The sequence below is a fragment of the Pristiophorus japonicus genome, chromosome 20 (assembly GCF_044704955.1).
Source record: "Pristiophorus japonicus isolate sPriJap1 chromosome 20, sPriJap1.hap1, whole genome shotgun sequence".
Classification (NCBI taxonomy): Eukaryota; Metazoa; Chordata; class Chondrichthyes; family Pristiophoridae; genus Pristiophorus; species Pristiophorus japonicus.
Window position 1 is genome coordinate 82,606,279 of NC_091996.1, and position 12,385 is coordinate 82,618,663.

The 12,385-nt window shown below is 43.6% G+C and overlaps 1 protein-coding gene across 1 annotated transcript; it reads right to left on the reverse strand.

The window, feature by feature from the left end:
• Nucleotides 1-2,860: 2,860 nt before the first annotated feature.
• Nucleotides 2,861-6,778, reverse strand: LOC139232987 (probable G-protein coupled receptor 139). Its single transcript, XM_070863484.1, has 2 exons — nt 6,682-6,778; nt 2,861-3,756 (listed from the first exon to the last, which is right to left on the reverse strand). Exons 1-2 carry the CDS (start codon nt 6,776-6,778, stop codon nt 2,861-2,863), a joined length of 993 nt encoding a protein of 330 aa, XP_070719585.1.
• Between the last annotated feature and the right edge of the window lie 5,607 nt (nt 6,779-12,385).

Below are 12,385 nucleotides of genomic sequence, written 5' to 3' on the forward strand. Positions count from 1 at the left end.
TCGACTCCATGAGGATCGGAGCTGGACCAATGTTGCTAACAATTTACATGAATGCATTAGAATCTGAATCAGAAGTACCATCTTATTATTAGACACAAATTTAGAGGTACAGTTAATGAGCTCAGCCAGAAAGGAAGATATTGGATTTCAGCCTTTCCAGGCAGTGGTATATTCTCAGCACAACTTTAAGTTGGCATCTGCTATTCTTACTTTGCTGCTTTAAGCAATGTGAGCCAGTTTACAATACCCCTGTGTTTGGATAATGCTTTGAAGCCTGCATTGGAATAGCGATCAGCGGTCCGGCTCTGAATGGGTTAAGTGTTCGCATCATTCTCTTCCCACTTTAGTTAAGGTATTAGCTGTGGTCGCCCTCTCGCCTCTGAGTCAAAAGATCGCGGGTTCAAGTCTCACTGCAGAGACACCTTCGCTCAATGTTCTCGACTGATACTTCAGGGCACTACTGAAGGAGAGCCGCATCGTTGAAGGTTCTATCTTTTGATGAGATGCTTATTCTCTCTCAGGTGGAAGTAAACGATTCCATGGCACTTGGACTTAAATGTTGGGGCTATGATTAAGAAATTTGCAGATGATGCTATAATGGGCTGTGTGGTTGAAAAGGAAGAAGAACGTTGTGGACTGCAGGAAGATATCAATGTACTGGTCAGGTGGGCAGAACAGTGGCAAATTGAATTCAATCCAGATAAGTGTGAGATAATGCATTGGGGGATGTCTAACACGTCAAGGAAGTACATATTAAATGGTATGTTACTGAAAGGTGTAGAGGCACAAAGGGACCTTGGAGCGCAGATACCTGAAAGTAGCAGGTCAGGCAGATAAGGTGGTAAAGAATGCATATGAAATACTTGCCTTTACAAGTTGAGGCATGGAATACAAGAGCAAGGGGATTATGCTTGAACTGTATAAAACACTGGTTAGGCCGCAGCTGGAGTACTGTGTGTATTTCTGGTCGCCATATTACAGGAAAGATGTGATTGCACTGGACAGGGTGCAGAGGAGATTTACAAGAAGGTTGTCTGGACTGGAGGATTTTGGCTATCAGAAAAGATTGGAGATGCTGGGTCTGTTTTCTTTGGAACAGAGGAGTCTAAGGGAAGATCTTATTGAGGTGTATAAAATTATGAGGTGCCTGGATAGAGTGGCTAGGAAGGACCTGTTTCCCTTGGCAGAGGTTTCAAGAACCAGGGAGCATAGATTTAAAGTAATTGGGGGAGCTTTAGAGGAGATATGAGGGGAAATGTTTTCACCCAGAGAGTGGTGGGGGTCTGGAACTCACTGCCTGAAATGATAATGGAGGTAGAAACCCTCACCCTATTTAACAGATACTTGGATGAGCACTTAAAGTGCCGTAACCTACAGAGCTATGGAGCAAGAGCTGGAAGGTGGAATTAGGCTGTTTAGCTCTTGGTCGGCCACGCAGACACGATGGGCCGAAATGTCCTCCTTCCATGCTGTAAATTTCTATGAGTCTATGATTCTGTTACAGCTCTATAGTTTTTGTACTTCGCAGCAATATACCCACGTTAATTTCTTCTCCCTCCCTCTGACTGTTTGAGTGTCTATAGTACACTCCCAGTAGTGTGATTGTCCCTTATTTGTTCTTCAATTCAACCCATCTGACCTCGTTTGATGACCCCTCTAACGTATCATCCCTTCTCTCAGCTGTAATTGTTTCTTTAATTAATATTGCGTACCTCCTCCCCCCACTCCTTTTTTACTCCACTTTCTATCCCATCTGAAAACCCTGAAACCAGGAATGTTGAACTGCCACACCTGCCCTTCTTTCAGCCATATCGTAATAGCGATAATATCGTACTCCCAAGTGTCTATCTGTGCTCTCCGATGAACTGCTTTATCCTCTATAATCCTTACATTGAGGTATATACCATTTAGTATTGCCAAATTCCCTTATGTTCTATTTTCCAGCCCGTTTCCTCTGTCTTTCAAATTCATTTTCTACCTTTCGGCTGCCCAATTCCAGCTTTGCTTCTCTCCCCATTGAATCTATTCTCCACTTCCCATGCCCCTGCAAAGCTAGTTTAATCCATCCTCAACTGCATGAGCAAACGAGGATACTGGTCCCGACTCTGTTGAGGTGCAATCCACCTGGCTTGTAGGGGTCCCACTTCCCCTAGAAACGGTCCCAATGCCTCAGGTATCTAAAGCTCTCCAGCATCAGTGATGTCTCCAAGCTTGCAAAGCAGCGAAATATATTGAAGAAGTTTCACAGGCAGCAAAGCAGGAAATAAAAATCAGCTTTTATCATTGACTTTTTACAGAGAGTCAAATAAATTGCGAAACAACACGGTTAAGGTAGAAGGTGAAATGTCATTAAAAAAATAATAATATTTTAAAAATCTAATAAATTTTATCATATTGGAGAAATTTGAAATTCCACAAATGTAAAATTAGTTTTCAAGACCAGAATGATTGTTCAGTATTAGTTATTATGCAGAACACCATTAAAAACCCATTTACACCTCATTGAACAAGACTTAACTTCTTACGGGTTTTTTTAAACAGCAATATTTGAGCAGAAAAGGGGATGTTTTTGTCAATTCAATTGATTTCACTGATTGTCAACAGTGGGGAGTTCCACAGCACAGTCTATGGCGGAGCAGGGAATGACGGACCACAACTCAATGAATTTGGCGTTTATCTGCACATGCAATAAACCCTGCCTTTATTATCCGTTTCAGAGGGGTAATGACGGCCAAGACTGACAGTCTCACCATCGTTAGAAGTGCAAAAATCTTGGCCAAAGATTCAAATGAACCGGACAGTGGATTCTATAGAATATCGAACAGAAATACATGATAATGTTACGAAATATTAGGGCTTCTCATCGAATTATTCTGACCATCATTGCAAGGGGATATTCCATTCCGTTCCTCAACTCCTCTCTGAATTTCCTCTGGGTCACTGCATAAACAACAGTGTTTGTGCAACAACTCAGGAGCTGGAGCATGAAGCCAATTTCTGTTACAAATGTGGGCAGAGAAACAGGGTATCCCAAGTAATCCAATCGTCTCAATATAGAACAGACCATGAACATCACCCATAACAGGATGAAATTCCCCGAAATAACAAACAGTACAATCATCGATTTCCTTCGGTTCTCCATCTCTGGGTCACTGGGGCTCTCGCCACTGCTCCGACCTCGGAGTCTACTGCGAGCTCTGCTGGACACTAAAATATGTCTGACCGTTAAAGCATTGAACAGTAGAATCAAAAGAAATGGAATAAATGGCGTTAAAACATAATGCATTAATTCAACGACTGTCCAGACCAGTGAGCGAGATACACTGAATGACACGCGGCAAAACCAGGGATTGTTCGAAAGCCAATATTGACTTGTATACAGGAAATACCAGAAAATGTTCTTTAAAATGCTCAGCACAGTCACTGTTCCGAGAACCACAGCCGCTGTTTGCTCCTTGCAATATTTAAATTTCAGCTTCTGGCAACAAATGGCCACAAATCGATCAAAGGTGAAAGTGACGGTGAACCAGACAGAACAATCTGTAGCGGCATGAAGTAGGACAGCGTGAATGTTACATACTCTAAAGTTCCACACAAATGTGAATAGTTCCCGATAAACTATAGGAATCTGCCTCAGTATCAGATCGATGATCACGACCAACAGATCCGCCGCTGCCATGGCCACCAGGTAGCGAGTGACACATTTGGAGAGACCGCACTTTCCCCGAGACAGGATCACAATCGTCACCATGTTAACTGCGAGCAGGAGGAAAATATGGAAATGATTCACTCAACACCAGGCACTTACGGTACTTTAATTTGTTTCAAGCAAGGTCATGGAGAAGGTCTACAGGGTGGTCTGGACAGAATGGTCTTAAACAGAGTTCTTATAAACTGAGTGTTAAAGTTCGCAATTTAGAGTCAATAGGAATTTCGTGCAGAGGGGAAATTGATGCTTTTTGCCTCCAGTTCTTGTAGTGATTTCTATTGCAGCTAAATATATAATTAATCCACCTATAACTTTAGCTAGATCTAGTAATTGGCTAAAACTATACTATACGTTAAGTTTGTCAACGACATACATTTTAATTACTTACATAAATCAAACAAGGATGTATATGGTTGGCAGTCCAAGTAGTGTACCAGAAGTGCAGGATGTGAGAGTTTGTGCAGAGCATCGTGATCCCGAAAGACTATGCCTGCAGTAAGTGTCCGCATCTGGAAAATTTTAGGTCAGAGTTGTTGAACTGGAGTCCGAGGGGCAGACATTGTGAGTCATCAGCGAGCGGGAGATTTATTTGGTCACTTTGATGCAGGAGGTAGTGACAACCCTCATGTCAGAGAGTAGTACAAGTGTGGTGAGTGGCCAGAGACAAGAGGGTGTTACTGCGATTCAAGTGCAGTCTTGGAGGAGCCACGGCATTTGCACTTATCCAACATGTATGAGGTTCTTCTGCTAGTGTTGATGAAGGCAATGTCTGTGTGGTTTATGAGCAAACTGACCATGGCACCATGCTGCAGGAAGCCATTGAAGAGGGGGGAGTGAAAATGAATGTGTTAGGGGTCAGTATAGTCAGGGGGTTAGATACTGTTCCTTGCAGCTGTGACCATGAAGTCCGAAGGCTGTGTTGCCTGCCCAATGTCAGGGTTGAAGATATCTCCTTATGAAAGGAGTAGAATTTGAATTCGAAGAGAGCGTCCATTTGTCATTGTCCACGGAGCTATAACTAGGAATTATGTCCTGCTGATAGATTATGGAGCTAGGATCCAAATTATAATGCAGAAAGTCCAAAGTAACAGTCTCTGGATTTTGAAAAGTGGCGGCGGTTTCTGCTTCTACCAAACTTGTAGGTAGCCTGCTCCAGACCCCCACAAGCCTCTGGGTGAAAAGGTTCCCCTGAAGTCCCCTCTAATCCTTCAACCAATGACTTTAAATCTATGCCACCTTATTATTGACCTCGCTGCGAAGAGAACAGATCATTTCTACCCTCATGATCATCCTAGGTAGTCCCTCGGAGGCAAGGAATACTTGCTTCCACTCTAACAATGAGTCCTTAGGGGGCTGAACAGTCCAATACGAGAACCTCAGTCCCTGTCACAGGTAGGACAGGTAGTCACTGAAGGAAAGGGTGGGTGGGACGGGTTTGCAGAACGCTCCTTCCGCTACCTGCGCTTGATATCTGCATGCTCTTGGCGATGAGACTTGAGGTGCTCAGCGCCCTCCCAGATGCACTTAGGGCGGTCTTTGGCCAGGGACTCCCAGGTATCAGTGTCCATGCTATCTCGGCCTCTCAAATGTTATGCACCCAAATTAAGTCTCCCTTCAACCTCCTCTGTTACAAACAGAACAACCAGCGTATCTAATTTTTATTCACAGCCAACCTTCTCCAGTGCTAGCAACATCCTCGTAAAGCTCCTCTGTCGCTTGCCAGTACATTTTTCCTGTAATGTGGGGCTACACATGTACGCAGTACTCTCGCTGCAGCTTAACTAGTGTTTCATACATTTTGAGCATAACCTCCCTGCTCTTATATTCTCTTCATCGGCTAAAACAGGAAAGTATCCCATATGACTTCTTAACTACCATATCGACCTGTCCTGCTACCTTCAGGAATCTGCAAACATGCACTCCAAGATCCCTCTGTTCCTTACTGGAGAAATATCACCATCGATGCCTCCTCAAGATCCTGCAAATGCCCTGGAAGGATAGACGCACCAACAGCAGTATTCTCAATCAGGCCAACATCCCCAGCATCAAAGCAATGTCCACACTTGACCAGCTCTGTTGGGTGGGCCACATTGTCCGCAGGCCCGACACACGACTCCCAAATCAAACGCTCTGCTCGGAACTCATATATGGCAAGTGAGCCCCAGGTGGGCAGAGTAAGCGTTTCAAGGACACCCTCAAGGCTTCATTGATAAAGTGAAACATCCCCACCAACACCTGCAACTCCCTGGCCAAAGACTGCCTGAAGTGGAGGAAGAGCATCCGGGAAGGCGCTGAGCAACTTGAGTCTCGTTGCCGAGAGCATGCAGAAAGCAAGTGCAGGCAGCGAAAGGAGGGTGTGGCAAACCAGTCTCCCCACCCACCCTTTCCTTCAACGACTGTCTGCCCCATCTGTGACAGAGACTGTAATTCCCATATTGGACTGTTCAGTCACCTGAGAACTCACTTTTTGGGTGAAAGCAGGTCTTCCACACTTTCGAGAGTCTGCCTATGATGATGATGGTTCATCAGTCTTTCACAGTATTTTGCCATTGAAGGTTTATTCTTTTGCCTTGTTAGCCCGCCACAAATGCATTACCTCACATTTCTCTGATTGAACTCCATTCACCACTATTCTGCCCACCAGCCCATTGATATCTTCCTGCAGTCGACAGCTTTCTTCCTCACTATCAATCACATGGACATATTTTGTATCATCTGCAAACTTCATAATCATGACCCCTAACATTGAGGTTTAAATCATCGATATACACAAACACACACAAAAGAGACAGAAAGTTCCTTTCTCGATGTAGGGAACCCCAAGGCGTTTACAGCCAACAAAGTATTTTTGAAGTGCAGTTGCTGCTGTAATGTGTGGAAATTAATAAATTAACGAGCTGGACACACGGACTAAGAAATAATATACTGTTAATCTCCAGCTGCCGATGTTTCAGCTGCAGGTAACCACTTACCCGGGACACCAACCGCTGCCAGGATTGGGTAGTAAATCTTTTCTATATCATTAATCGCCCAGAGAATCTTGAGATTGATCAGAAAACCAAGAGACATCTTTCCCTTTCGGCATTAATCGATGATTCGATGGTTGGTGTTGTTGCTGCGAGCAATTCTCCGATTGTCACAATGAGAAGATTTCCCTTAGTTATAGGAGTGAGAATCTATCCAGTCAGAAAATCATGTCCCCTGCTGCCTGGATGTAATTGCAGTCACTGAACAAACAGATGATGGCAAAAAGTTGAATAACTAGATCCTTAATATCAACAGCAGCGGAATTCCCAATCAGATACAGTTCCACAGACAAAGGTAAATGCTGCACCTTCATAGATTCGGTCAGGTCTCACAATCTTAAAAGAATTTCCACAGCTGCCTGTTATTACTTAAAGTGCAAGGAGACAATTGGATGCTCCAGTGTCATTGATCGTAAAGCCTGGCAAATGTGTCCTCTTTTCTAGGGGGACAACTGATAAAGAACATCAGCAAAAAACAAACTTATGAATTTGAATAATACTGTTCCCAGTAGTCGGCACATCTTCCAGTCCCTGAAGAAAGAAAAAAAGAAAGAAAGAAAGAAAGAAAGAAACAAACAAATAAACAAACAAACAAACAAACAAACAAACAAATAAACAACGAAACAACTGTTACAGTGTGGGCACTTCAAATCCCCTGGGAGGACAGATGCACCAACGTCAGTGTTCTCGATCAGGCCAGCATCGAAGCACTGACCACACTGGACCAGGTCCGTTGAGTGGGTCACATTGTTTGCATGCCTGACCTCAGACTCCCAAAGCAAGTGCTCTACTCCGAAATCCTACATGGCAATTGAGCCCCAGGTGGGCAGAGGAAATGCTTCAAGGATACCTTCAAAGCCTCCTTGATAAAATGCAACATCCCCACCGACACCTGGGAGTCCCTGGCCAAAGACCAGCCTAAGGGGAGGAAGAGCATCTGGGAGGGTGCTGAGCACCTCGTGTCTCGTCACCGAGAGCATGCAGAAAACAAGTGCAGGCAGCAGAATGTGCGTGCGACAAACCAGACTCCTCGCCCACCCTTTCCTTTATCCACTATCTGTCCCACCTGTGACAGAGACTGTAATTCCCGTATTGGACTGTTCAGTCACCTAAGAACTCACTCTTAGGGTGGAAGCAAGTCTTCCTCGATTTCGAGTGACTGCCTATGATGATGAAGATGACTTCTACTATTTAAAATAACATTTACTAACAGGGAGAGCGAATTGAGACCAGCGTATCAAGTGTTTGAACTCCACCATTCCACCGCCACATTTCAGGTAATTAATAATATGAGACAGGTATTATCTCAAGAGGCGTGAATCATTTATAGCCAATTCCTAACTGGTGATATTGCGTGTTCCTGATTCCACACTCTGCCTCTCTCTCTGTCTTCTGACCGATTGCGTCGTATTTTACCTACTTCTAAACCTGACCGACCAAAGCTCGCCTTTCCCAATCTGCTCGTGCATGTGTTACTTTGGCTGAGAGAATCTGTTGTTTGACTAACTTTATAACCACAACTTGACCACTTAACCGAGCACTGAATTATTGCCCAATGAACACAGACAAATGTGAGGTCTTTGGTAACAATAATAAGAAGGTCACATATTATTTAGAAAGTAGGAAGCTAAATTGGGTTGAAGAGCAAAGGGATTTCAGAGTGCCAATACCCTAATCACTAAAAGTAGCGAGACAGGTCAATAAAGCCATAAAAAATGAAACCAAGCACTAGGATTTATTTCGAGAGGGATAGAAATGAGAAGTAGAGTAGTTATGTGAAACTTCTACTGAACACTTGAAGAACACTGCACAATTCAGGTCACCATGTTATAATAAGGATACCAAGGCACTAGAAAGGGTTCAAAAAGATTTACAAGTATGACACCAGAAATGTGAAGTTGTACGTATCAGGAAAGGATGACCACACTGAGTCTCTTTGCTCTTGAAAGGAGAAAGCTGAGCGCTGATCTGATAGAGGTCTTTAAAATGACGCGAGATTTTAACAGAGTAGACACAGTGACAGTGTTTACGCTTGTGGAGAAGAGCAAAAAACATATGCAATCAATATAAGATAGTCGGCAAGAAATCAAATTGGTAATTATACTGCCTCTGCATATTGGTTTACCCAAAGTGCATCACTTGGCCACATTCACAATTATCCGAATTGAATTGTCTCAGCCATGCACCTGTTAATTTCACATATGTCTCCCTTAAGTCTGCTACAATCCTGCTCACTATTTACTAGGTTGCCAAGTTTTGTATCATCCTCAAACTTCAATGTTTTGCATTCCCTATACTTAAGTTCAGTTCATTTATATATAACAAGAAATGATCTCAATACCAACCTCTAAGCCACTGCATAGTTAGAAAACATCCGTTCACCACTACTGGCTGCCTCCTATCCCTTAGCCAATTACGTACCAAGTTACCACCACTCCTTTAATGCCCCGTGCTCCTATTTCCCAAGAAGTCTTTGATACGCTGCCTTCTAAAATGCCTTTTGAAAGTGCATATATACAACATCTAAACACTACCTTCATCAACCCTCCCTGTTAGTTCATCAAGTAACTCCATTAGGTTCATCAGACACGATTTGCCTGCAACAAATCCATGCTGGTTGACCCTTATTAACCCATGTTTCTCCGAGTGAGAATTAACTTTGTCCTTGCGAATAGTCGAGTCATTTTCTGACCACTGGCAATAGATGAATTGGCCAATAGTTACCAATTTGATCTCTCTTCTTTTTTTAAACAGGGTTGCAACATTTGCAATTGCCCTGTCCTCTGGCACCACTTCCATATCCAAGGAGGATTGAATGATTGTGGTCAGAGCTTTTACTATTTCCACCCTCGCTTCTCTCAGCAACCTAGGATGCATATTATTTGGACCAGTGATTTGTTAACTTTGAGTGATGCCAAACTATTGAGCACATCATTTCTATCTATTGTTATCCTATCCAATATCTCCAGTCCGCCTCATCTACTACGATATTATATTTGCATAGGTTTACCGAGGATATAGGTACAGTAACAGACCATTCCACCAACCAGACCATTTTGGCATTGATGCTCCACTCGAACGTCCGCACATCATTCCTCAGCATAACCCTCTATTCCCTTCTGCCTCATATGCTTATCAAACTCCGCTTAAATGCGTCTATACTACGCACATGAACAACTCCCTGTGGGAGCGATTTCAATATTCTCACCACTCTTTGGGTAAAGAAGTTTCTGCTGAATTATCCACTGAAGTTCTTGGTGACTATCTTATATTGATAGCCTCCAGTTATGCTCTTGCCCACAAGTGGACACACTCTCTCTGCATCTACTCGATCAAAGGTTGTCAAAATGTTAAAGAATTCTATTAGGTCATCCCTCAGCCTTCTCTTTTCAAGAGAATAGAGACCAAGCTGGTTCATCCTTCCCTGATAGTTATAACCTTGCATTGCTGGTATTATCATTGTAAATATTGTTTGCATCTTCTCCAGTGCCTTTTCTTATATGTTATTTAAAACATTGTGTTCCCTTTTATGTTCGCCACTTATCTTGTCTCATACTTTCTCTTTGCCTTTCTTACACCCTTCATTAATTTCCCCCTGCACTCTCTGTGTTATGCCAGGTTTTACCTGTATTCTATAACTGACAATTTTGTTTCATTTTAACATCTATTTCCTTTTTCATCTGGTGGGGGCGGGGGGAGTGCAGCTTTGGATGCCCATCTTTCCTCCTCATGGAAATATACTGGGTTTATACCCAATGTGCCTCCACCTTTAAGCCCTGCTATTGCTCATTCACGGTTTGTCTTGCCAATCTTTGCTCCAGTCCAGCTGTGCTAGGTCCCTTCTAAAATCACTCAATTTGGCTCTCTTCCAGTTGAATACTTTTCATCTTTGATTTTTCTTTGATTATTCCCACAGCTACTTTTAACTTGATTACATTATGATCACTATTATCCAGATGCTCTCCCACTGAAAGACACTCCACTTGCCCTGCTGCATTGATCCAACACTGCTTCGGTCACCATTGAGCTGGTAAGAAAATTCTCCTGCACACATTTCAGGAATTCTTCACCTTTCTTGCCTTTCACTCAGTTTCCCCAAGTCTATATTGGGGGAATTGAAGTCTCCTAATACTACTGTTCTATTGTTTTAACATTTGTTTTGGGTCGATAATAATAGATCCAGGTTCGGGACCTGGATGAATGTTAAATAAGAGACAAGACAAATGAAGTAAAGATAAGTGCAGCTCAGTGCTGGGACCCCAGCTCTTTAAAATATACATTAACGATTTGGATGAAGGAATAGAGTGTAATATCTCCAAGTTTGCAAATGACACTAAACTGGGTGGTGGTGTGAGCTGTGAGGAGGACACTAAGAGGCTGCAGCGTGACTTGGACAGATTAGGTGAGTGGGCAAATGCATGGCAGGTGCAGTATAATGTGGATAAATGTGAGATTATCCACTGTGGGGGCAAAAACACCAAGGCAGAATATTATCTGAATGGCGGCAGACTAGGAAAAGGGGAGGTGCAAAGAGACCTGGGTGTCATGGCTCATCAGTCACTGAAATTGGGCACGCAGGTACAGCAGGCGGTGAAGAAGGCAAATGGTATGTTGGCCTACATAGCTAGGGGATTTGAATATAGAAGCAGGGAGGTCTTACTGCAGTTGTACAGGGTCTTCGTGAGGCCTCACCTGGAATATTGTGTTCAGTTTTGGTCTCCTAGTCTGAGGAATAACGTTGTTGCTATTGAGGGAGTGCAGCGAAGGTTCACCAGACTGATTCCAGGGATGGCTGGGCTATCATATGAGGAGAGACTGGATCAACTGGGCCTTTATTCACTTGAGTTTAGAAGGACGAGAGGGAATCTCCTAGCAACATGTAAGATTCTGACGGGACTGGACAGGTTAGGTGTGGGAAGAATGTTCCTGATGTTGGGGAAGTCCAGAACCAGGGGACATAGTCTTAGGATAAAGGGTAGGCCATTTAGGACTGAGATGAGGAGAAACCTCTTCACTCAGAGAGTTGTTAACCTGTGGAATTACCTGCCGCAGAGAGTTGTTGATGCCAGTTCACTGGATGTATTCAAGAGGGAGTTAGATATGGCTCTTACGGTTAAGGAGATCAAGGGGTATGGAGAGAAAGCAGGAAAGGGGTACTGAAGGAATGATCATCAATGATCTTATTGAATGGCGGTGCAGGCTCGAAGGGCCGAATGGCCTGCTCCTGCACCTATTTTTCTATGTTTCTATGTTTCTAAAACACCATTTACTGAGAGAAAAGTAACATAACACAGTTTACGAAGAAAACAGAAGTATGATAAGATGCAACAAAGCTCACGGCCTTCAGCACGTCGGGAACTCTGCAACGACGGCTGGTCAGGAGCCTTGGGGGTCCCGGCACCGCTCGCGAATCACAGTCCAAGGTGAAGTTCAAAGAGCTACGGGACAGTGCCGCTCCTTCATACCGTTGAACAAATATGGGTGCATGTGGCTTATGGCCGACTCCGAATCTGTAAGGCCCCAGCTGTTCTTCCACAAAGCATGAGATCTCGAGGCACCGACCGTCCCATAAACAAGCTGGTGTGCGCCTCAATGTCTCTCTCTCTCTCTCTCTGCATCAACAACATTCCACGAGGCATGAAGCAGAAAC